This window comes from Mastomys coucha, unplaced genomic scaffold, assembly GCF_008632895.1.
Source record: "Mastomys coucha isolate ucsf_1 unplaced genomic scaffold, UCSF_Mcou_1 pScaffold6, whole genome shotgun sequence".
Taxonomy (NCBI): Eukaryota; Metazoa; Chordata; class Mammalia; order Rodentia; family Muridae; genus Mastomys; species Mastomys coucha.
Window position 1 is genome coordinate 68,363,066 of NW_022196912.1, and position 27,531 is coordinate 68,390,596.

Consider the following 27,531-nt stretch of genomic DNA (forward strand, 5'->3'; position numbering starts at 1 on the left):
TTCATCCCTAAATGATAATTTGCAGGAGTTTCAACCACTTTAATTGATAATTTTTTTGTTGTTGTTCTGAGTTCAATTGTGAAGTGATTAGCTGACTTGGTAAATAGAAATTTAAGGTGTGAAATATACAAGCTGCCCCAAGGTAAAGTGCTATTTATTGGGTGGAGAGGAATTACTTGATAAAGCTGCAAGTTTTCCCCCCATTATTGTGAAACTGACAGTTGTGTATGTTGAAGTTGTAGGATAAAAAACGAAGAACAAAACACTTTGATTTATGAGTCTTTGGGCACACAACTAAGCACACACAGTGAATAGCTCAGTCTTGCTGTGGTTCATTCAAGGGTTATTTGAACCAAGGTGAACACTGGTTGAAAGGGGCTGGGCGAACTGATCAGCTTTCTTTCTGTTCTAACGACTCATTCTGGAGTGAGAGCCTCTTATTGAAAGTGGTAAGAATGAAAAATGCTCATTGGCTAAAACCAATTAATTTAATTATTAAGTTCAAACGTACACAAGACATTTTTCTGAAGATGATGGGAGGCATTCCGGTGAATGGCTTTAATTACTCATCTGATCTACTTTGCCTCAAGTCCAAAGGGTCACAATGATCCCATCAGAATATGACTTAGCTTAAAAACCAGAAGCATGCCTCTTGCTTTTGATACTTTATGAAACGTTAGCAATCACGTTTTTTTGACGCTGTTTAAAAACAATCAGTTTCAATATTTTCTTACATATGAGAACACAGTGGTCATGTCACATGTTAAATTTGAAAAATAAAGCAGGAGTGAAGGTCAAACTGATTTAGCACATCCAACAGTCTTTGTCAGCCAAGCTTAATATATCCTGAGTTTGTGGAACAAATGAAATCTTGCTGCTGTTACACTTTGCTTCCAAACAACCATTACAACTGGTTTCATATATTGTGTGCGCATCAGACCATCAAACACTGCATCTCTCCTGACGTGTGGCTGCGGCGATGATCTACAGTGGCAATCTGCCATTTATATAAGGGCAAAATGTGCATCTATATTTAGTTGTGAAATTGGCCTATTATACTCCTGATGTTTACAGAGGCTAACGTAAATTAATGATGACAGCTATGAGCAGTGCATTAGTTAAGCAGCAGAGTTCTTACCTTGAACTTGAAGGATCCAGTTTCAACATCTAGTATAGACTACCCTGCTTGCTTCACATGCTAAATGAAGATTTCTGAAATGATTACCTTCTCTTGAGCTTTATAACACTTTGATTTGTGAGCGTTGTTGTTCACACTCCCACCAGGTAATAGTTGCCTATCCACTTCTCAATGATCCTACCTTGTGTTTACATTTATTCTAAAAATACACCTGAAAGAGCTTATTCTGCGGCAAACTAATTTGATTGACTTTGAATTCTGTGTGAGGTCAGTGTGGGGAGGGCTGTTTTACTAAATGTAATGAAGGACAGACCAGCATGCTTATGGGGTCTCTGTTTTTCTTGAAAGGCCTTCTCATTCAGATCATGTCAGGGCAAGTGTAGGTACTGGAGTAACTGTAGACTTTACCATTAACTATGACCAGAGATCTGACAAGTGTGCAGGTGTTCAAAGGTTCATGAGTTAAAATGCTGAAGCCTTTGATGAATTTTTGATGGCTGCATTTTTAATACAGGTCTACCTTCTTCCTTTGAGGCTGCATGGCAGATTAATTGATAAATAGGAATCTGTAGTTCTGGGTTCTCCTAAGCAAAGCAAGTAGGAAAATCCATAAAATCTTGCCTGCCTGGCTCCTTTAGAAGTGCCTTAAAAAGGCAAAATATAAAGCCTTCCCACCCCTCCCTTCTTCCCCTATAGTGGGATAACCAAACCCTGCCATACTCCTTCCAAAAGACTACATGTTAGATTGTAAAGTTTTCCCACAAAGTATTCAAACTGAGACTTAGTGGTGAGGTATCCATGGAGAGGGACAACATTGAACTGATAACATCAATAGCAAAGGAAATGAATCAAAATGTTTATATTACAAAATATATTTTAGCTCGATTATTGTTGTTGTTGTTGTTGTTAAGTCATTATCCCCCTCCCATTCTGCCCTCTGACTGTTCCTAATCCCATTCTTCCTCCCCCATCTCCAAGAGGATGTCCCCACCCCCCCACTACCACCCCACCATACCTCCCCACTCCCTGGGGCCTCTCCGAGGGTTAGGTGCATCTTCTCTCACAGGCAGTCCTCTGCTGAATATGTGTTGAGGGCCTCATATCAGCTAGTGTGTGCTGCCTGGTTGGTGGCTCAGTGTCTAAGAGATCTCAGGGGTCAGAGTTAGTTGACACTCCTGGTCTTCCTCTAGGGTCACCCAAGTTCTCAGCTTCTTCCAGCTTTTGCCTAATTCGACCACAGGTGTTCCCAGCTTCTGTCCATTGGTTGGGTATAAGTATCTGCATCTGACTCTTTCAGCTGCTTGTTGTGCCTCTTGGAGAGCAGCCATGGTAGCCTCCTGTTTGTAAGCACATGATAGCATTGGTAATAATGTCAGGTCTTGGGGCCTTCCCTTGAGCTGGATCCCAAGTTGGGCCAGTCATTGGACCTCCTTTCCCTCAGTCTCTTCTCTATTTTTGTCCCTGCAGTTCTTTCAGACAGGAACAATTCTGGGTCAGAATTTTTGACTGTGGAATGGAAATTTCATTGCTCCACTTGATGCTCCGTCTTTCTATTGGAGGTAGACTCTACAAGTTCCCTCTCCCCAGTGTTTGGCATTTCATCTAAGGTCCCTCTCTTTGAATCCTGAGCATGCCTCACCTCCCAGGTCTCTGGTACATTCTAGAGGATCACTCCACCTCCCAAGGATACCTGTTTCCATTCTTTGTGCTGGCTCTCAGGGCTTCACTCCTGTACCCCCAATACCTTTTCATGTTCCCCTCTTCCTCTCCCTGTCCCTTTTCCCACCTAAGTTCATCCTGGTTTGTTAGAGCTTGTCTCTGAACAGATCGCTGCAGAGGAAGATAGTGTTAGTTTATTTTGTTTCCCTATTGCTCTTCTGTGGCTGTTGCATACACTTTGTTGTTGTTCTAGTTGTTGGTCTCTACAGTTGTTTTGGTTCAGTAATAATTTTTAACATTGTAATGACTTCCAAACCAAATGGAAACAATTTTGCAAGTCTAATGTTGATCATCCTCAAGGGATATTGCTTTTTTATAATTTAATGAGTAACCAGTTCAAAGTTGCATCTTTCCCTGTAATAGACAAGTCCAATAAGTGATTGATACTCATAGCTAGTTCCATGTGTCAGGAAACTGACAATGCCCTTTCTTTAATTGTGACTTGGTTCTTCAGGTTCAGTATTAAATAGTCTCTCAGTGTGACTTGACTCTTTGTGAGGAGCCTGAGGGGGAGAGTCCTGCCTGGTTGTATGAGCTCTCCACGGTCCTGGATTTGTCCTCAATAGAGTCTTCAGATTAGTGAGCTTTGGAGGAGATTTTGAAAGACAGTCTTCCTTCTAAGAGAACTTATGTGCTCTTTACAACTTAAAATTACCAAAATACCTATTACCATTTAAGGTTTTCTGCACATACTTTTCTATCTTCCTAAATAATCTAGCTTCTTCATATTTATCATGTATTCATTTTTATATATGAGCAATATTATCTGCAGCTGAATCCCATCTTTGAGTGTACTGAAAATGGCTACACATCCCTTATCTAGAAACTTTTTACAAACATTCACGTTTACATTATTAATTGTATATGTATAAGTGTACCTGTGGCATATGATGAATAGGGCCTAAGGACAGTAAATATTATACAGAAAAGAAAGCTCAGTATCAGCAATAAGGGTATTGTTTTAGCCATGCTAGTGAAATGATCATCTCCATGTAAATGAGCATTGTAGCCATTCAAAGAATCAAACTATCCACGTGAAATTCAGTTAGTCTACCATCATATGATTATACGGTGACTATAAACATTTCACTAAACCATTATTTCTAACAAATAACAAAAGTACTTAGTGATATCATCCCATTTTACAGATAAGAAAATCCAAGGTATTAAAGTGAGCTTTACATAGTTAATAAGTACCAGAGCAAGGATTAATACCAAATATTTTGGCTGAATATTTCTTGTTCCTCTAATAGGAACTGTAGATGTTTGCTTAATATTACCCTCAGTTGGGGTGATTGGAACCATTTGAATATCTGAAAATCACTTACTTATCTCTTGAAAAAATAACATAGAAATATAACCTTGTGTATGATATTTTGTAAAAAATATATATGTATGTAGAAAAATGATGTCTTTAGAACTTATTTGTTGGTCTTGTTATTTACTGGTAATGATCTTCTTTGCTGCAGAGGATGGGACAGTCACCGGAGAGAGTTGATATTGTCACAGTCTTTGCTGAGAATTGACGGGCTGTTTCTTCTGTCCAGAATCCAAACTGAGCACAATAGAGTTCTGGGATGTCTAAATTCAGGAAGCCAATAGTTATGGGTCAGAAGTTCTGTCATATTTTTGATGGGAGAGATAGGCACTGTGGTATTTTACTCCTATCCAACCAATGTATGCTGCTTTTGTGTTTTAGAAATGCAGCCCAAATGTTTTGTCTAGAACAAAATGTACAGAAACAAAGTTTATTTTTGGTTTTAACATGGTCCTTAATTCAATTTGAGAACTGATTACAGCAAGGCTCTACTTCATAAAGCCGAGCAGAGGATTAATCCGCAAGCTGTGTTATTGTCTTAAGATCTTTAGTTTCATCTATTATACCAGAGTCTCAACAGCCATTATAATCCTTTGACTGTATTTTATTGCTGTTGCCCTCAAAACCAATTACTACTTATTATAGACACAGTGCTGTCATTGTGAAACTCTTCTGAACTATGGTGTATGCATAATGATGTGATGTGGGAGTCATGGAAACCCTTTATTATTAAGATAATGGCCAAGAACATGACTTCAGTAGAGGGGTCTATTGTGTGTTAGAGTTGAGGATGTAGTGTGAGAAGATGGCAAAGAGAAGAGGGACATAGTGTAAGTGCTTAATAGTGTGTGTGTGTGTGGGTGTGTGTGTGTGTATGTGTGCATGTGTGTACATGCATGTATGTGTTAGTAACATTGCTCAGTGCTGACGTGGAAATGTAAGTGAAGTATATTTAGGCAAAGTGTTACTAGATGTCAGTATCTATTCTCCTTCCCTGAGGAGCAAAAGATTGTGTCCCAATCAACCCCTTGGAAACTACTAGTTGGTCTTCTACATACAGTCTTGTAGTTTGCTTTTCCTGATAACATTTTCTTTTACTGTTTTAATTGAATTGTTTTAACATTTTGCTTATTTTTATTGTAACCTACACAAAGTATTAAATTCATATGTAGTTATAGGTACCATGGATAATATTCAACATATGTAGGCATTGTATAACATTTAAATCAGATTAAACATTTATCTCTTTAAAACTTCATCATTTCTTTATGATGGAATCTTTCAAAATACTTTCTTCCAGTTTTTTTCTTGGATAGCACTTTGTGGCTGTATACAATTACCGCACCATGCCTTTGCACCCTGCTGCTATATTCTTCATTCCTAGCCAACTTTAACTTAGTGTGCCCATCCATCAACCTCTCCCTGTTCATTCCCCCTTCTCCTAGCATCCCCAGCCCTCATGAGGATTAATTTTTCCCCTTGGTTTATTGACAAGCCTATTCATTAATATCAATTTCAGAATAATTGCTTAATCATCCACTTTGCTTTAGTTGCATGGAGAAATTTCTAGTGTAAATATTAGGAATATTAATTAGATAATGAATGAATTCATTTATGATCATTTGGGTGACAAGGAAAATTACACATAACATCCATGTAAAACTGCCTTCCAAATTGGCCTCCCCAGTTATGGCCCAGTTGTAAAATGAGTCACTGATCCAAAATTGACCATAACGTGCTTTATTTTCATGCACAGTTAAACAAAAGAAACTTTAATTAGTTAATGTATTAAAATTTGAAACTTTGGTTTAAAAAATTTAGACTCTTTTCTTTTTGAATCTAGAAATGGCAGCAACACTGGAAATCTGGCCACAGGAGTGGCAAGCTGAAATCATGTCTTATCTCTTAGTTGGGGTTGTTGGCCTTATGTTCTCTGGTTCTCTTTACTTACTAAAAGTCTCTTCCTTAACCTTAAAGGCCTTAGAATCCCTGCTCTAGAACTTAGTCATAGGCACTTACTGCAACAAGAAAATGTCAGTTTAAATTTTTTTTTTATTTTGAGACAGGGTTTCTCTGTGTAGCCCTGGCTGTCCTGGAACTCACTCTGTAGACCAGGCTGGCCTCGAACTCAGAAATCCACCTGCCTCTGCCTCCCAAGTGCTGGGATTAAAGGCATGCGCCACCACCGCCCGGTGAAAATGTCAGTTTAAACCTCCTTCTAGAGTTGTATTTAGTTATGAGAAGCACAGTAGAGATAACTCCAAGCACTGCACCATCCCCTGCTCATGTGTAGTGCAAAAAAACCCCAAACCAAACCAATAAAAACAAAATAAACATGGGAAATCCATGGTGTCCTAGGCATAACTCACCTAGCTGTTACCAGGTGAATTAGTTGTATTATGCAAAGGGAGACCTGACATCCTCTGGTCTGAGATCTTTGCCTGGATCCTGGATATACCTATACTATGCCCTATGTTAATGCATCTGTAACTTACATAGTTTTCAATAAGCCAATATTAAACATTTATGGATTCTAATAAATTGATCATGATATTATGTGATATATATATATATATATATATGATGTATGTGATATAAAACAACTTTTCCTTATAGTTACTCATGTTTCTGCATGAAGCTATCACGTGAATCATATTACAGGACAAACACTCATTACTTAAACGATTCAAAATGATAGCATTAGTTGCCTAATGCATATCTATTACTGAATAAGATATGTATGTATGCATGCACGTATGCATATTTGTATGTATTTATTTACTAACCACATGAGCATATGTGCTGCTTGGGCTATTAACCCAGCAACTACCATGGCTATTAAACTATGGCATCTTAAACTATGCCGATATTCTGTAAGGTGTTTGAGGTATATGAAGAGCATGCGTTTTTCTACTCTAAGCAATCCATGGCTGCTATAATGTGGTTTGGCAGGTTATTCTTCATTTTTTATTTATGGAAAATGGAGCCATACTGCTGAAACCATTTTGATCTCTTTCTCCAGACTTCCTTACTTGCATCCTTCCTTGTTGCTCTTTTTTATTTTATGGGAATCCAGGATAGGGATTTAAACATTTAAAACATCTCCGTTCAGTAATGCGGATAGTCACCAGTTATTTTATTAGTTCCTTGATGCTGTACATATAACCCAGTTAGTTATCACTGGGGTCTGAGCTTGAATACATTGCTCATCAGATACAAAGCAGTGAGAGTGACTCAGAGGAGACAGTTTTCCCTCTAGACTCTCGCATACGGTGGTGCCAGATTCCGCTCTCAGCCATGTGAGCAACACTTCAAACAGAAATACACATGAATAGTTAAAGGAAAATTCTGGATCCAACCTGTTGCCTCCTCTGTGAAGTAATATGTCTATAATGTCTATAAATTTTAATAACCCAGACAGAGCTTATCTTTCAACCTAAAACTCATGCTATCAGGAAGTTTGGCTTTTGGAGACAGTGCATTCTCTAGTATCTCTGAGAGTCTATCTCTATGCTAATGCCGGCCCACTTGTATGAAGTTATAGTGTTCTCTTATCAAGTGGACATCAATATCCTTTACAATCTATACTTTCAGTGTGAAAGTATGAAGATCCTTAGATCCTTCTAAGAACACTGGAGCATTATCTTTGTTTATTCTGCCAAAGGGACTTATGCTGGTGTTTACCTTTGTTCTCCAAGATGATAACTGAAACAAAATTTACAAAGTGTTTCCTTTGGTGGTTAAAGTTTCTAGTGGTAATGAAAGTTGAATGAAGCAAATCTTGAGAACAGGTATAGAAACACAACCATACAAGTTGAGTCTTAAACTGCTTATGGCTATAACATCGTGCCTCACTTGTAAGCCTTATGTCTTAGAAACAAGGACTGTATTTCACTGCCTGGACAGCTGGAAGACAGAAATGTTGTAACAAGCAAAACACGATTTTATTAGTTATAACTGTGCTTGTGACAAGCAGCCACCATAGACATTACTTGAAATTCATCTAACTATGTCTCTTGAATTCCAGATTAATTTTTGGTCTATTTTGGGTAGAAAGGAGATAGAAGTTAAAAATTAGAATCACATGTTCTAAACCCTTTCTTACCTTTTTGTTTTCAGTTTACAAGCACTGAGAAAGGAGAAATCCAGAGATGCTGCTCGCTCCCGCCGGGGAAAAGAAAATTTTGAGTTCTATGAATTGGCCAAGTTGTTGCCTCTTCCTGCTGCCATCACCAGCCAGCTCGACAAGGCATCCATCATCCGACTTACAATTAGTTATCTCAAGATGAGAGACTTTGCCAACCAAGGGGACCCTCCGTGGAACCTGAGGATGGAAGGCCCTCCACCAAACACCTCAGTAAAAGGTAGGTGTTAGGCCACTGCTTTGTCTGGATTATGGTGGTCTGTCTGTGTGTCTGAAATGAAATGTTCACCAGCATCCTCTCTTCTTTTCCTGCATATCAAATCCTTTAAAGGGATTCAAATGTGGAAATCTGAACTCTGCATGAGAAAGACACCATGCGAAGGTGAAATAAATCTCTTCTATTTCTATTTTACTTTAAAAAAGTCTGTCCGCCTAAACATTCTTTTATGTTAATTAAGATTTTATAGGGGTTAGGATGAAATAATTTACATATGTGTTATGATTTAAGATGAAATAATTTACATATGTAAATGTATGGGGAATTGTGACTCATAGGTGGAGCTAATGTGTTTTGTGTTAAGTGAACAAATACAGGGAGAAAGCAAGACCCAGAACAGGTGGTTTTGAACTCATGACTTTATTGACTTTGAAATCAAACCATCTATTAATTTTCCATGTCTCTCTATGGACACATCGGCTGAAAGTTATGAATATAAACATATATTTGTTTTCCAAATCCTTTACATAGTTATCCTTAAAATTATTTTTAAATAATAGGTCTGTCCCTCTGATGATTAAATTTTAGAATTTTCTTGTTTCCTGAAACTTCTAAAAATTGAGGGCATTTTTAGGGTTCAAATATGCATGAATTAATTGTGAATTAATTACACCACATTGTGAATTAATTATTCCACATATTGAATTAATATGTGGTATTGGTCAGTGATTTTCTTTTCTTAAGGGTGTATTTAGTGGATGACCTAAAATCTTGAGATTTTCATGTCTTAATATATAAGGAACCTTTGCAAGCATCAAATAAAAACAGACTAAGGAGGTGTAGATAATCTTTCCTGTGGGCAAAAGGCAAATTAAGTTCTTTTCCTTAAGATTTATTCTTATTATTTTAATCATATGTGTGTATATGTGTCTGTGTGTAGCTGCGTATATGTGAGTGGGGTGCCCTAGAAGGCAAGAGGCCTTGGACCTCCCTGGATCTAGAATTATAGGTAGTTGTAAATTGCCCAGTGATCTGGGAACCAAACTCAGGTCCTCTTAACTGATGAGACATCGCTAGCTCCATTTTTTTGTGGGGGTCAGGGTGAGGCAGGGTCTTATTATATAGAGACCTGGTTGTACTGGACCTCACTGTGTGGACCAGGTTTTCAGACTCATGGGGATCAGCTTACCTCTGCCTACCAAGTGCTGGGATCAAAGGCCTATGCTACCATGGCCATCTGAAATAATTCTTAGGTGATGTCATATTTCCAGCTACCACTGGAAAAGCCCTTGTAGCTCTGGCTGTGTTGTCGGAAAGAGTACTGGAGAGGTGCTGTAAACTTTTGTTTGAATTCTGATCAAAATGAAGCTTCAGTTGTGACTGTGCCTGTTTGTCATTGCATGCTAAGAGCTGTGATCACACATATGTGAATCACTTTGTCTGAAATCTCTAATCACAAGCCATGATCTTAGAAGCTCTCTAATGCTCAAAGTATTCCAACATGATGCCATAATAAGAAAGCCTTGTTGCATGCCTATATGCAATTATTAAGAACAATATATAAACTTATATTAAAGTGACATACATAGGGATATGTAAAAAATAAATGACTTTTGCATATAGGCCTGGCTTTTTTCTTTCAGATATTTTATGTATATGTAAGCATTCCAATATCTAAAATCTGTGACAATTCTATCTTTCAACATTTTGGATAAGAAAGACAGATGTCATCTGTACTTAAGCCTTGTGTTCTTAGGAGAAAGGGGAGTTGACACAAAGTCCCACTTCTAACCAAGAAGCTGTTTGCATTTGATACCTGCTAGGAAAGGGAAAATGAGTTTTCTCTGAAGGAGTAATACTGAGTATATCAACCCCATGCAGAGGAGCAATTGGCCAACACAAAATGGACTCTGTGTTTTTTGTGTGGTTTTCACCCTTTGTTTGTTTGTTTCTCTCCTTTTTTCTTCTCTTCTTTGTTTTCTTTTGTTTTGAAGTTGGATGGGCAGGGAGTTCAGGGAAGGGGAAAATGTGATTAAACTATATGAAATATATTAGATAATAAAATGAATTGTGCTCTGGTTGAGGGAGGAAAATTAGAATTTGGATTTCTTCATGTTACTTTCCTGTTGAGCAGGGTTGACAAAATGTCCTTCAAGGGAACTTAGAGTAAATATTTCTAGCTTGGGAGTCTATTCAGCCCCACACACATACCCAAAGCACCCCTCATGGGTAGGATGGCAACTTGACAAAAAATGAACACACATTCCTGTTGGCTCTTCTGCCTTTGAGAATGTCGATTATCAACTTGGTGACACATGAATGCATGTCTTAGACATCAGAGTCACCCCGAAATTTCACAAAAGATTTGTATATAATTCTAGTGCATTTGTGTTAGAGAAATTGTTTACTCTAGTTCAGGCATGATTATCTTTATGTTTCATCAGAACAGTGTGCAAGGGACTGATAAGTTTGGTGAATCAGAAACCACACAGTGTAAAAATATATTATTTAATTTTATATACACTGATAGAGTGGACTTACATTTATTTGCTTAGCACAATTATACTTTGCTTCTGTCTTGAATGAGTTTAAAGTGAAAAGGCTCTCTTAGTAGGGATGGCAACCAAAATAGACAAAAGAATGTTGGATCTATTATCTGTTCATGCTGTTGTTATATGATAAACAATGTAGGTTTGGAATGGTAGTCTTTTTCATATGTGTACTTTTAGTTCATATAGAAATACTGATTTATTTTACACAGATGAGAGATGAGTTTGCAGTGAGCTCATAACAGATCTAAGACCAGAATCAGTGCTATAAACAATATTCACTCTGTGTCATAATTATCAAACATTCCAGGTGAGAATTTTGTCAGGCATAGACTGTAAGTACTAATTGATTTTTCACTGTGTGGCTTTCAGTTAGTTCAGCTCCGTAATTACCTGTTATGATTAAGATGGGTAAGAAGATAGAGCATGGTCACATCTCCCCATGGGTGTCACAGTCTATACTAGGGTGTGAGGTATCACTGATGAAGGCAGGGAGGTTGGGATGGTTGCGGAGGCACCTAGAAGATAACAAATCTTAGTTAATGATTATGGTAGAGCATGGAAATTGATACATGTTCAATGTTAGTAAACATGCAGTAGACCAGAGCTGAAGATGCAAGCTCAAAGACTCTACCCTATCTACACTGGCTCTCCAGTGTTTCTGGGATGCAGAAACCCTTCCTACAAGCTGTCAGTGCTGTAGAGTATGCACACAGCTTATTGCTCTATTCTAGCTCTTTAATGCAAAACTGCTACTCATTCTGATCAAATAGTCATGAAACAACAACATCAAAAGAAATTCATTTTAATTTATTAAGGTCTTCTATGTTGTGCCCTTGAAGAAGTTCATATGGATAAACAAGCTTATATAAATAGCCCGCAGCATCCTGTGATGTGCAGTTCATAATCCAACAATAAAACAGACAGACATTATACTTTGAGCCTCTCCAGACAGCCTCTTGAATAAACCTTAAACCTAAAGGCATTTTGAAATTTATATGAAAAGTACTCACACCATGTAGGCAACATTTTTTAATGTGATGAGTTGATCATGCTAATAATTAAATTTCAAAGCTGAAATTTAAATTTGTCCCACACAACTATGTAGAATTTTAATCATTTTAATTTGCTGCCTCCGAAAGGTCTTTTACTCTGCCCGGCATTCATCACATCTTTTCTTAGCAGTCTATAAAGGTTGATGAGTTTGTTGTGTGATGGCCATTGTATACAGATTATTACAAGTTATGCTTGTAGGGAGAACACTCAGGTGACAGAGTGTAATATGTCCCGAGTCAATTACCTCACGGAAATGATATGTTAAGCAATTGGAAGGCAACAGATAGTTTTTTTCTATTATTTTAGAAATATCGGTATTGTTATAGTACAGATCAAGTCTACAATGAACATTATGCATTATTCACGAAATGACCAGGCGTTCTCCACAGTGTTTCAGCTAAATAACTGATGATTGTAACCTTTAAAGAAATCTCATTGTGGTGACTGTTGGTAAATCACTTCTCCATTCATAGTAATCTCTATTTAGAGTCTATCTAGAAACCATTACATCTTTTATTAATCTTAAAAGCAATAGCTGCTGATTTGACATTTACTAAAACTAGATAAATTTTCTGTCTTTCTAATATCATGGACTTCAGTCAATTTTTGGAGTGTGTCTCTTGCAACTCAATTAATCTGAGGATATTTGCCATTGTACACCTAAGTTTTATTTCAATTCAAACATCCTAGAGTTTTAAATGATAATTTGCGTGCGTGTGTGGCAGTGAATGGTGTTGAATATATAAAATGCATGGCAGCCTTAGTCTCTGCAGAGGAGCAATTGGAAAACATGAAGACAGCAGCTGATTAAAGAACTTTTCTATCTTTATAAAATTTTACTGCGAAGAACTTCAAGAGACACTTCATCAGTGAGGAACCCTGGTTGCTCTTGCAGAGGACCCAGTCCAGTTCCCAGCACCCACTTGGTAGCTTGCAACCATCTCTAATTCTAAACTCAGGGGACCCAACATTCTTTTCTAGCCTCCATGTGAGCCACACATGCATGTGTTTAAGAGTCATACATGGAGACTAAGTACTTATACATGTGAGGAGAAACTGGCAGGGCTCTATTTAAACATGCTATCTGTCCTTATTCAAATTCCACAGTCATATGTCAACAGTGGCGCCTAGCCTACTCCTTTAAGGTATTCATGTAAAGTAATGGGTACAATAATGGGTAATCTGGGTTTTAAGGAGAGGTGTCAGCCTTCTAGGATGGTCTGAGCATGGCTTCTGAGTCTGCATAGCTGGGAAGCCTTTCCTGGGATTGTCCTGGCATTTTGATGTATGCTGATAAGCATGTGCTTCTAGCAGGTGTCATTCAGGCTTGGAGGCAAGATGCACACACCCCTTCCTCCGAAGCCTTGCAAGATGAACATTAGTTTGTTATTCTGAACTTGGTGTTGTGGTATGCCTTGTTTTTCTTTTCACATAGGCGAGGGTTTCAGGACCAAGAGTGAATTCTTGTTACATTTTGAGTAGAAGCTTCCTTAGAGATAGACAAGCAAGTTTAAAAGTGGAAACTTGGCACTTACTTGGCCCTTGTTCTTGTCCCCATTATCCTCAGGAGATTGAGGGACTCATTCTGGTAGCTCGTTCCATCTGCCTCAATCCAAAGTTGCTTGTGGCACTAAATGGAATCATCTCCAGAGGCGGAGCTGTCAGTGCTTATTGCTGCTTGAGCAATGTATGCCTGGCCTTAGTACCCCATGGAAATATGATATTATGTAATTGTTGTTCTCAGGTATGTCTTCAGGAAGCCTTTTTACAGACATGCTACTATCCTTTCCTATGTTATCTGAGGTTACTCTTTCTGTGAAGAGGTCATTTAAAAACTAACCTTTGATTTGACTTGATTTCATGATTGGATAAGCAATGCATACATTGCCCTACTTGCCCAGGCTCATTCTCTCATAGTGGGAAGAGAATGATTTTTGCAAATGGGGGCAAAATGACGGGAAAAATATATTTTTAAGATTCTTTTGAAGTCTCACACTATCATGAAAACTTACTTTGTCTACATGCGTGGACTATGATATATAGAATCATAGCATAATTTAGCATGAACATACTATGTGGCATCTCTAACTTTTGTGTGAGCATGTATGCATGCATGCGTGCGTGTGTGTTTGTGTGTGTGTGTGTGTGTTTTGCTATATGTTACTGTTTGTCTCATTGGCACCATTTCTTGTGTATATGATGTGACTGAACATCTAGAATTCTTTTCAACTCCAAACCCTAAAGGAAAGCTTATTGTGAAGAATTATCATTGAGAATGTGTGTCAGATATTTACAGGGAAGAAGAACTGATCTCATCTTCATAGTAGAGTGGTTCAAAACTGGTATAGGGCCACTTATGCCATCATGGCTTGAGTCAGAGTAAGGCAAGTCCATGGCCAGCAACTCTCAGTGGACCTCTTTTGGATGATACCATGAAGATACATGGAAAAGACATGGATACATGATAAAAACACAGGACTTACTAGAACATTCTCCCCATGGTACTAGTTCTTATAGTTTGTTTTTGTCTTCTGGATTTCTATTTGCCAGAAAGGAAAATTTGGTACCTGGAAGGAAGGGGAATTTCTGGAAATATGAGCACAATCTGCCCTCTCTCCACTATCATCTCATTTTCTAATAGCAATCAGTTTTGCAAGCTATCTATGTGTGATTTTATATATGTCACCATTATCCTGAAATGTTCTCTTTGTAGGAACACACACACATTCACACTCACACACTCCCCTTTCCCTTCCTCATCTAGGACAAGTGCCATGGCTGGCATTCCCATAACAAAAGCTACCAAGAGAATATTGGAGCACATTTACTTTAATCAAATTTTATGTGACCCTGAAAACCTTCAATAAAAAAAGACCTGAATACATGCAGAAGACTATTTATTCTCGTTTCCATGCTCAGTGGAGACTGGACATATGGATATGACTAGATGATATGACAAGCCTTATGTTTTTAGATTCTTCTAGATTCTTCTCAGTCTGTCTGTTGAACATGGGGCATAGGGAAAGCCACCTGCCACTGAGAGACTTTGGGGGGCAAAGGGGAATGAAGGCCAGAGAGAACATCTGTTTTCTAAAGCTTTTGTAAGTCTCGTTCATGACAAAGTTTTGTGCTTTGAAAATTGTTTCCTGAGTTCACTATAGCTGGTGAGTTTGGTGTGTTCCTGTCCAGCTTTTGATACCCAGTTCATATGACCCATCCTTATGTAAAATTCTCTTCTTCCTGAACCAGCCATCTATGTGAGGCACACTGACATTGTTCTGTTACTTTATTGTTAGCCTATTCCTTTATGTACTTTTATGTACCTGCCTGTGGACTATAGCATGAGATCATTGAAAGCATCGACTGGCTCCCTTTGTTCACCTTGACAGCTAAGAATGTTGCTTGGTACCTGGAAGAATACTGAGTCTTGCTTTAGAATTGAAGTATAATAAAGATTTGTTTTCACACTTAAATAACACTTATCAAATGCTATGTTTAGGCAGCTGTGGGCAGGTACAAATCATAAAACAGGAAGAGTAAGAAGAAAAAGTAGAAAAACTGGAGGGAGAATAATGTGAAATCTAAGGAAAAGTAACTTGTTTGTAGAGGAAGCATGAGAAGTGGAAATTCTTGTGTGAGCCTTGTCCTTGTCCTATAGGCTCACTCATAGATGTACTGGGAGGAGTTGAAAATGCCAGTCTCACAAAACTCATGAGCACCAGTGTAACCTGATGTCTGGTCAACAGATTTCTGTCTTTCTTCATAATTCCTTTAGTGCTCCACATTGAAGTGTTGACATTTTTCTAGAAGAAGAAGAAGAAAGATCTATCTATCTATCTATCTATCTATCTATCTATCTATCTATCTATCTATCTATCATCTTATCTGTCTCAGCAATTCTGACCTGGAAGACTACTTACTTTCTAATTTTGAACTCAAATTTTATAGAAAAGGTTTAGCAATTAGTATCTTCTGAGATGGCTTAGGCTTCTTGAAGCTGTGTATTAGTAGTATCACAACCTATGTGATTTCACTTTATATCCTGCTGATATTTCTGTCTTTCACTTTACTTTATTCCCCTCAAAATAAGGATATTTTATATCTCTATTGTGTCTTGGACTAAAAATATGACCAGCATACATGAACACAGAGACACATGTACATGAATACACATACACATTTTCCCACTGAAGCTTTTAAAATCTGTTTTGATCATTGAGATTTGAATACATGTAATCATTACAAATCAGAGCCTGAAAACAAAGTCTCGTAAAGATGTAGCATCGACAGACTAGGTCCCTAGAACTTTATATGCTTTATTTGCTTCTACTTTCTTGGCACAACTTTAAGGCACACTCTTGTATTCTTTACATTTGACTTACTTTGAAAATCTACTGGTTCCTGCTAATGTCATGTATCAGTCATGGCACCCCGTGGCACTATCTTATGCTGTTTAGTATCCACTTATTTAGGACTTTCAAGTTTCTGTGGTCTGTTTTGTAAGACTGGAAGTCTTTAATATGCTTTTGTTAGCCCTATAACCTCTTGCAAAGCATAATATATAGTTTCAGCACTCTGTGGATAACAATATTTCATGAGCATAGCAAAGAGTCACCTCTGACTGCTTTATATGATTGAAATTGTGCTATGGCTTTAATTTTCCAAAACTGCTTCCTAGATACTGTGCATAAGTCTTAGCTGTCTGTGCCTTAATAAACATGTGGTGACCTCGACCTATGAAAACCAATGTGACTTTGAATACTGATTGGCTACAGCTTTTCACATCCTTTTTGAGTCTGTAGAATGTCAATAAATGCCAGAACCTGGGCCAGAAAGGAGAGTAAAGATAATTTTTTGATCTACCTTTTTTAGAAGCCATACTTTCATGCCATTCTTTTTTTTTTTTTCCGAGACAGGGTTTCTCTATGTAGCCCTGGCTGTCCTGGAACTTACTCTGTAGACCAGGCTGGCCTCAAACTCAGAAATCCACTCCACCTGCCTCTGCCTCCCAAGTGCTGGGACTAAAGGCATGAGCCACCACTACCTGGATTTTTATGCCTTTTGTTTTAAGAAAAAAATAAATAAAAAGAAATTGAGAGACTGTAGAGAGAAGTTCAATGACAAGATGAAGTGGTTAATGATCAGCAGCATATAGCTCTTTGTATGTGGGTGGCTCCATCGTTTCTTCCCTCCATCTTAGCTTGTCTGTTGATGTTGTTACTTGGGTCTTATTTGGGCAGCCATATATATAATTAGAGTGTCATTTAGAGGAGGAACAATCTCTCTGGAGACTTCCAGGACCTCTATCTCTTGAACCTGTCTTCTCTTCCACAATGTTCTCTGAGCCTTATCTGCAGGAGTTGTACTATAGGCGAATCTAGTTTTGCGTGGTACTTACACTCAGTTGTCTGCTATATTAATGACCACTGAGAGAGGGTGAATCAGTCTTCCCCTGGGATTAGACCCTAGTTTATCCTATATCGAGTGGGTGAAATCTTCTGAATACATATGCTCTGAAATCTTCTGAATACATACAAGCATAACTAAATGGCCTCAGCAGTTGTACTTATCCATCCATGTGATGTGCCTATGGATATGAATTTAACCATGATAAAAGAGAAAAGGGGATAAAGCAAAGAGAACAACAAATGTGGGAGTAGAATTATGTTCAGTACGTTTTCCTGCAGGATCGTGACTTTCTGTTTTGAACTTATTACAGCGTGTTAACATCTCTTCTCTACACTGACAATGCATGTACACATATGGGACTCATGCATGTACCTGTGGCTTAGCCCACAGGTTACCAGTTCCTGCCTATGCCATCAGAATCGGTGGGGACAGTGATACATATTTTTTAAATCATTTTTATAGGATCTTAGTACTAATTGTACAGATTGATTCATATTTAAGATATAACAGTGGTAATGTATGGCCTGGGATGCATCTTTAAAGCAATACTCAGAGTTGATATATGTTACTATGCCTGTATACTATGATAATCAGTAAATAACTTGTACTCCAGCCAGAGGTGTAGTGTGGCATATATTTTGAGGTAAATATGGTTCTAATAAATTTTTCTGCATTTGAGGTAGCTTGGCTTATTTTCTCTGCCTTTACAACTCAATTTAGTAATAATTTCAATAGCATTCTCTGGAGATTATTAGAGAATTAAAATGAAAATAATGTATATGAAACCATATTTTTTTACTTAAATTGTCTATCAAACAACTAGTTGTTTGGGTTAAATACTTTTGACTTGCCTCATCATATAATTTATTAATTTTCTTTATAGTTAAACTTGCTGTTTAAATCCTCATATGACTAAGCTATCATGAAACAATTACTAGGAATAAGATATTTGGAATTTGTTCATCAATAATCTGATAGCAGAGTGGGGTGGTATAGTACCTGATTAGCATTAAAAGCTCTTGGGCTCAGTCCTCTGCCTTGCAATAATCATAATGATTGTTATTAATTTGACAATAGCTATTATTATTTATAACTACAGTTATGTTGATTATACTAGTAGTTATTCTTATTATACCTGCAGTGTTGGGGATCAGGCTCATAGCCTTGCATGTGCTAAGTAGATACTCTTCCACTGAGATACATCCCTAGCCCAAGAATCCAAAGCTGCCCTTATCACTCTGACTTAGATGGGCAAAGCTAATGTGATCTTTTGCAGATAGAATTTCACACATTTCTAAAACCATACCAAAATGAAGAAACAGGATTGAATCGGATAGCAGGATTTAACTTTAGCAACTTATTATACTCAAGAAATCAAACAGAGTCTGTGTAAAATAGCCCCCTTGGTCTTTTCCTCATGTCCTCTGGGATCTGCTCTTTACAAAGTCCTAGCCAAGTTCTCCATGTGTGAACGTTACTGTGTAAATGCTTAAAAGACACCAACTTGCAGGGAGTTCCTTATCATAGCTTCCCAAAGCAGTCTAGAAACAAAACAAAAATACTTGGTGATGTCTGGTAATTAAAACACATCACTCATATATAATTTTACAGTTTGAAAAATAAGACTGTGTTGAATATCAGCACTGATGATAAAAACAGACTGTGTACACAGTTTGGGTTTTATATAAATACTTTAAAATATTGGCTTTCTTCTGTAAAAATAGATGAATACTATCCAGGTTTTTACAAGAATTTTAGCATAAAAGCAAAATTGCTCTCATTTTCCGTGTTCAAAGGAGGCATGAAGAGAGCATAAGAAAGCATGGGGAGCCGGGTGGTGGTTGCGCACGCCTTTAATCCCAGCACTTGGGAGGCAGAGGCAGGCGGATTTCTGAGTTCAAGGCCAGCCTGGTCTACAGAGTGAGTTCCAGGACAGCCACTGCTACACAGAGAAACCCTGTCTCGAAAGAAAAAAAAAAAGAAAGCATGGAGAGTGATGTGTTCTAGGGATACATCAAGGGAACCATGAGACTGATGTAGGCAAACCTTATTTGGGAGCATTTTGGGGCGAGGGGGCTGTAGAAAGTGACTAGGTGATGTTGGCTTAGCTGACACCTGACCCATGTTTTTTTTTTTTTTTTTTTCACTGTTGATATAGAGCTATTGTTGGTACAGAAACATCCAGGAACAAGTTGTTCAGGGTAGATCCAGGGTTACTTTTCATCAGGCAGGCAATTTGCCACAGCAGCCAGATGCAGTCTTCTGGTAATGGCTGGTCACTGCACTTGTTGCTATATGAGCTTTTTTCAGTTGGATACTGAGATCAGGAAAGGGGGCCTTTGTAGGATATCGTTATTAGTTTGGACTATTGCGACATACACTGTACTCTGACTGGCTTAAACAATAGATTTAACATACCATCACAATGAGGAATTAGGCTTTTAACATACAATATTTGGAGGGAATATCCATTGAGTCCACAATGTAGAGATTCAGCTGCCTGGGATGAAGGCACATTCTATGTACCCAGAGTGGGGTATATGAATGAATGCAGTAGTGATGAATCCACCCAGTCACTTCAGTGTGTCTTGAGAATGGTACAGCAATTCTTGGTTGATGACATCGAGCACTTCTAACTTCAAATCTCTGTTGTGAACAATATGTATTTTTTAACTTTAGCCCTCTTATCTGAAAATTCGTATCTGAGGCTCTTGACTGTTTGAGTATGCCTTCTCCTGAGTGTCCAGGAGGCAACTTAATGAAAAGCTTGAATTTGTAGAGGAATTATCAAGGGCTTATTGGGACTCCTGTTTATGACTTCTGCTATTACTAAGGTTTCTGTTTGGGTTTTATTATTGTATTATTAAGATATTCAAGACAAAGTAAGTAAGGAATCAGGAAGAAGGTTGAATTTAATATGCACTATTTGAAAAGTAATTCAGGTTCTAATATGGAAAAATATTAACTCATAACAGAGTAGAGGAAATTTAGTATTTCTTAAATGGCACAAGTGACCTGAGAATGTTAAAATATTTTAATCTGCTTTACAAATTGTCAGTATATAGATATTTCACTGAATTGATAAGAAAATAAAACAGTTTTTTAAACATTTGATGCCTGAAGTTCAAAGGCCAACTTATTGAAATAATAATGAATCTATGTGCCACTTTTCTTTCTCATGAGTTTGTCTAAATGGAAGTAATCTTCCTTGGGTTTTAGGGTATCAATTTTTTGTCAATAAAATCAGATAAGGGGAGATATTATTTATATCAAAAGAAGTGTAAGGCCTAAAGCAGGAAACCTGTAAACTGGATATGAAAGATTACTAGCTTTCCTGCATAGGAGAGAGCATATTAAAAAAATATTTAAAAAAATGTACAAATGGTGCTTTCTCAACAAAGATGTAACCACTGACTAAGAAAAGTCTTACTAGAATTTTTATTTTTCAGATGAAAATATTCAAGGTCTTAATTTTAGATACTCATGGAAACTGTTTAATTTACCATGTGTCATAGAAAAATGGCATAAACCTGGTGACACTTAATAAGGAGTGGGGCCCTGAGATTTGGGTTGAACATATGAAGGGAAGGATTTCCCTTGTAAAAGACTGTTTTAAGCAGAATACCATATATTTATGTCATCTGAACATATCTCAAACAACTAACAGCATAAATCACAAACTGTAGTTTATAAAGACAAACCAACCGCTTGATAAACTATAATCTCGTATTTCCTTTCTCCCGCCCTTGCTTTTAATAGATATAGAAAAGTATGTTTTTAAAATCAGAACTCCTACTATACATGGTTTCCTCAGCCCCTCTAACCCTAATATAGAAAAGATCACACCAGAGAAGAAACCCCCATTCTTGGAGTCTGGAAGTCAAATGGCCTAAGTTCAAGAAGAGCAGCCTGGGACATGACAGCTGAGGCAGGCTGCCCCTGCACTCGGGATATGCACACAGGTCACCACAGGCTGTGGGTGAGAAGGGAGCCTAGACAGCGTGGAAGTGGATGTTTTATACTTCCATTTCATTTAAATTAGTACAAAGGGAGGGAACAATTTTGCTTCACATGTGAAGTCAGTCATTTCTTGGGCTGCTAGCTCTGTGTTTTAACAGAACAGCTGTTCTGTACAATGTGGCTTTCTGCAAGCAGTATTTCCACTGCTCAGAAAGTGGCAGTCTGCCAAGTGAGTGCCCAGACCAACCCCTAAACAACAACAACAAAAAAATCTCCCTTTGTCAACGACTCTAATAATTTGTACAATTGAGGAAGGGGGGGGTCCACAGCCTTTGCAGATGTGCATTTATGATGCTATTTTTAAGCAGAGGGCTATGAAAGAATAGATTCATACGAATTGTAAGTTGATCATTCATTTTATGCATTTGGCTTCTGCTCCTGCTAAAATTTTATTCTGTGTAAAGAAAACACAGCCAGCCTTGAAACAAGGTAAGCCAGAGTGTGACAAGATGAAAATTTTCATTTTCGAACCCATGATGCCTGCTCAAAAGCAGAGCTCTGTGGAATCTTTCTCCCCGCCCCCCCCCAGCTAAGGAGATTCCCCCCCAGCTAAGGAGATCCTCCCCAGCTAAGGGGATTTCTGCCCTCCTGCTAAGGAGATCTTCCCCCACCCCCCAGCTAAGGAGATCTCCCCCCACCCCACACCCCTGCTAAGGAGAGAAATGCTACTTGCTGGGCTCCCCACAAAAGAAAGTTGCCATCCTTCAGCATTTTGAGGAAATAAACTCTTAATGAGCCTCCATTCTTTTACAGCAGTCCATTCTCTGAAAATGAGTTTAAGTGCTGGAGGAAATGCTAAAAGCATTTGCACAGCCAGCTTCAAATTAATATGGGTTAATTCTCTAACTTAACATCAGAGGCACCAAGCCTGCTCTAAACTCAGATATGGTGTCTACACTCGGGTTATCGAAAGCTACAGTCATGGCTACTTTTACCCCATTGATGGAGTTAAGAAGACAAAGTGAGTTTTATACATTAAAGTTCCCTAGAAGAAGCCAGGCAGTGGTGGCGCACGCCTTTAATCCTAGCACTTGGGAGGCAGAGGCAGGCAGATTTCTGAATTTGAGGCCAGCCTGGTCTACAGAGTGAGTTCCAGGACAGCCAGGGCTACACAGAGAACCTCTGTCTCGAAAAACAAAACAAACAAACAAAAACAAAAACAAACAAACAAACAAAAGTTCCCTAGAAGAGAGTTCTCAAACTTCAGTGGACAGAAAAAATCTCATCTAATCTTTGTTCCATATTATACTTGATATGTATATGAGAGAATTGCAACATCCACCCCAGATTACTAAAAATGAAATCATATTTTGAAGAATGACGTGGCACTTACTACAGACTTATTCTACAAGAGAAAGAGGAGAGAAGAGAGGACTGGATCTATGCAGTGATGCCTGACAGATCAAGGTCTTATTGCCAATGTCAGTAAACCATCCCTTTTTATTGTATTCCATGTAAAAGACCCGTGTCCATAGTCTACATAGGTGTAAGAGTTAATTGCTCAGTGAACTGGAGTTATATGTGCTGGTAAACCAGAGTTACTTGTATTCTACAATGAATGCACTCCCCTCTGATAGGCTGTATGTTCCTGGAAGGACAGCCTTTCTTATATACTAATGAAGTGACACAAGTTATCATGGTAGGACGTTACTAAAACTCACTTTATTCTTGCACTTAGAAATACTTCACAAAGTAGTTGCTTAAGAAATTGATTTCATATTTCAAATTGTTACCCATGTATCTTCAAAACGTATCTTGAGTTTAATAAGAGTGTACAGTGACAATTATAATTCTTGTCATCTGTGCTTGTCTGCAAGTAAAGGTCGTTGAGCTTTTTGAAACGATAAACCACTGACCAATTGTTCACAGATTGTTTTATAAATGTTTACAAATCACATTATTTATACATTAGAGAACTTATCTATGATAAATATTTTTGTGGCAATGGGTATTTAGTAAAGTTTGTCTTTTATAGGACAATAGATACTTTTCTTCAAATAAACATTTGCTACTCTCTTAATTTTTTTAAAGAAAAGAAATAGAATTATATCTATAAATTATGATTTAAGATATCAGAGAGACATAACTGTCTCTGTCCCAGCATGCTACTGATTTCACTGTTAATGTGATAATAGGAAGAGCCTATATATACATTATATATGCATATATTTGTATATATGTATATACATATATACATTATATTTTCCAAACATACAATTGGCAGTTTGGTCCTTGGAGCATACAAAGATATTCAAAACTAACTGAATACCAAGACATGGAGAATATTGTGTATCAATTGTCCCATAGTTGTATATGTAGCATTAAATGAATATTATCTTTTCCTCTTGTATGCTGAATATTCTTTATATATTCATGACATTTTAATACAAAAGATACATATGAAAAGGATGGTATTTAACAATTCTTCTTAAGATGCTTTATATGTTGACAAGTTTACCAAAAAAAATGCATTCAATTTGATCCATGTTCTGTGTAAAAGTTGAAATATGTTAAAGTACATCTAACATTATTGACATCTGTTTAAGAAAGCAATATAGACTGAGATAATTTTAATAACATTTAATACTATAGTTCATGTTAAAGTTCTTATAGAGACAACTTAGTTATTGGTATGAACTTTGTTTTATCTAGTATTATTTCCTATCAGATTCTTGCAGTATCCCCAGGTGGATTGAAACTGGGAAGGAGTCAGTTTCCTAGGCTGCAGACCAAGTGATGCCAGTGCTGTTACATTTGTGAGCCTTGGCATAGCTCCACTGTCTTGCCTCTGGACATAACTGGCAATCTGCAGGGACTCTGTGCAGGAAAGTAGGATTGCTCCTGGAGTGTCATCCTACCATGAAGGGGGTTGCTTCAATTTAACCAATCACTAAACTATATGGAAACATTTATTCACTCACTCATGAACCTACACTAGAAGATCATAATTTGATCATACATTAAATCTATTTGTTCTTCATGGGATTTTGATAATGTGACGTTGTACTCTGACATAGACAATTTTCTGATGTTATCCAAACTGGAGTGAGAATTCCTCACGTTCACCTCTGCTTCGTTGAGCTCATTCTTTGTTTGCTGTCCTTGCTTTGGAACCGTGTCTGTGCAAAGCTTCTCTTCCTGTGCTGAGTGAAGGGTGATGGTGGATGCAGCTGGTAAGATCTGAGTTCCCAGTGTGTCTCACAGTTTCCTGCCTCTATATTCTTCTGCAATCCAGCCTGATTTTCCTCTTTTCTTTCTACTCCCTCTCTGAACTATTCCTTCGAGGCATTACAGTTCATAGTCTTGTTCAAGTATTTGCAGTATGAAGTTGTTCAATAGTGGTAACATTTTAAATAATGACTAAGGAATGCTCAGAAGGGCAGAGCATGTGAATGAGATGTTTAAGTACAGGTTTCCCTGAGATCTAAATGTTTCACTTCAGTTTCTAGAGCATGCAGCATTGGCTGAGGGGACATGGAGTGAAGAAACTCACTATTGCATTATGGATCATTTCTGCCCTGCTGGTGTAGGAAGCCTGTCTGTATGGAATGTGCATGATGGGCCTCTGCTGCTGCTGTTAGTCACATGATTTGCAAAACTAAAACCAATAACCTTTCAGAGATTATCAAATCATGAAAAATCCCACAGCAGCCAAGTCACTTAAAATGGTCATTCATCAATGATTTGATGTTCTGATTTTGAACAAATCTAGCTTAAAGTCATCTTGATGTTTCCCTTGGTAAAGACCACAAATGCTAGCACTATACTTCATAAATATGACCAACAAGTCAGTCCAAAACCCAATAAATTAGTTATATTATGATGAATTTAAAGGAAATGAATTGCTTGCAACATAACTAGAGATGTGCCAAAGTGGAAACTGAGGGCCTGATTCGGGATTGTATCTAAGGATGCTCAGTGTATGTTTGGGCTATGAATGATCTGATTAGATTTCTCAGTATTGAAAGAGAGAGGATCCTATGTGTAGGTTGGTATGCATTTTAAGTTGCTAATGATTTCATTTTAATGTCACCGTTTAGTTCCATACTGATCATTTATACTGACAAAAAGAAAGAAAAGAAAACAAGGAACCTGTCATCAATCATTCATTTAATCAAGTAGGGAAAGAAGATAAATAAACATACTGAGTTAATTATTCTTCTGCTTGTAATGATTGACAATAAAGTTAATTTATGCCTGTTTTAACCCTGTAGTGTATTGTGCTGTTAGAATTAATAAGTACTAACTGTTGAAGGGACTTAATTGTTATACTCAATATACTGAAGAAAACTCAGTTTAGATCTTGAGAAAGTTAGCTGCATCCAGCATGTTTATGCTGCTGTGCAAACCTCTGAGGTTTTTTTTCCTTCCTACTCCTGTTTAGACCCCTTCATGAAGACTTGGTTTCTTTGTGGAAAAAAATTTGTAACCAGAAGTAATGAAGCTGCTAATTCATATATATTAGATTATGCAGTAATGGAAGAGAACTACCCCAATAAAATTAAAAAACAAACCATAGCTTCATGTTAAATGAGGTTTTGAGAGCTTTACCAACCTCCTATGGGTTAGCTAGCCTTTCCCTCATTATCTATAGATACTAATGTCCATACCGGTTTCTTTTATAAACTGGAAGTTACTTTTTAGTTAACTTTCCAAAAGGTATCTTCAGGTGAGTGTGGATATGAAACAAAAACGTCTATTTAATTTAATGTCTATTTAATTTCCATTAGAATTGTTGTGTCAGTGTTATCTGAAACAACTGAGAAAGGGGGAGTTGAGAGGCAGACTCAAAGGAGCAGGGATACAAAGTAACTCAGATGTGGATGGAAAGTATGAATTAGAGACCTAAAAGTTGATGGGTACCCTTAGTTAGACCTGTGTTGCTTCCGGACAGACATTATTAAGTGACTGCGTTAACAGTCTGGGTATTCAGTAGAGCTTACTCAGTAGTCTGAGGTCACTTCCAACTCTCAAGCTAGTTCAACTTGAAAGCACTAAATGTAGAGCTGGGGAGAGTTGGCAGGCAGGGAAACTCTCTGTGGTGGTTGTTCTTGTAGGCACATCACTGCTCTCAGATTCTGTATTTGATTTCTGATTGTTTATGGTGCTGCTTACTCTTGGGTTGGATCAGGATGGTTTTTTGATGAATGGATTAGATAAGGTAGAATCATTATGTAATGGCAAAGTAAAATTTGGAAAACATCTAGTTCTTAATTTGTAAGTTACAAACTAAATAAAATTCACAAAGTTGGTGTGCAAATGAGAAACTTATATTGATGGTGAAATGTAGCTCTGAGAATAAATCAAAAGGTCCTTTTCTTTCATTTTAAATAATTACTTTTTCTCAATGTACCCTCTTCTCCTTCCTGTACCTCTCCTGCCAGCCATATCTTTGTATTTCTGAGAAAACATATCAAAGAAAACCTTTCACAGTTTTTCCAACAATATGTTGTGGTAATGAATGCTTTGCCTGCTTGTATGTGTGTGTCTGGTGCCTGTGGAAGCCAGAAGAAGACCCTGGATCTCTCTGGCCTGGAGTTACAGACAGTTATAAGCTACTGTGTGGATGCTGAGAACATAACTCAGGTCCTCTGCAAGAGCATCATGGTTTCATAACTACCAAGCCGTTACTCAGCCACAAAGATCGGTTTCATTTCTGTGAGCTGTGGGTCTTGTTTGCAGGTCTATATCACACGAGTACTGCTTCCCCCAGAGGTGTCAGATGCCCTGGAGCAGAAATTCTGCACATTCTCTTTATTTCGCCTCCTTTTTCCTGAGTGTGTAATTAAACAGTATGAATCAAGACTGGAAATTGGAGCAGGCAATGGTGGCACATACCTTTAATCTCAGCACTTGGGAGACAGAGGCAGGCAGATCTCTGAGTTTGAGGCCAGCCTGGTCTACAAGAATGAGTTCCAGGACAGCCAGGGCTATACAGAGAAACCCTGTCTCGAAAAACCA

The 27,531-nt window shown here is 37.8% G+C and overlaps 1 protein-coding gene across 17 annotated transcripts in view; it reads left to right on the top strand.

Moving 5' to 3' along the window:
* The window catches only part of Npas3 (neuronal PAS domain protein 3), an 835,955-nt gene that overhangs the window by 246,856 nt on the left and 561,568 nt on the right, over positions 1-27,531 (top strand). For 9 of the 17 annotated variants that reach the window (XM_031355471.1, XM_031355470.1, XM_031355472.1 and 6 more), the window contains one exon: positions 8,295-8,539. In XM_031355471.1, coding sequence (XP_031211331.1) covers positions 8,295-8,539 — 245 coding nt within the window. Of the gene's footprint in view, positions 1-8,294; positions 8,540-8,650; positions 8,702-27,531 lie in introns of all 17 variants that reach the window. The other 8 variants (XM_031355467.1, XM_031355466.1, XM_031355468.1 and 5 more) reach the window with 1 other exon arrangement.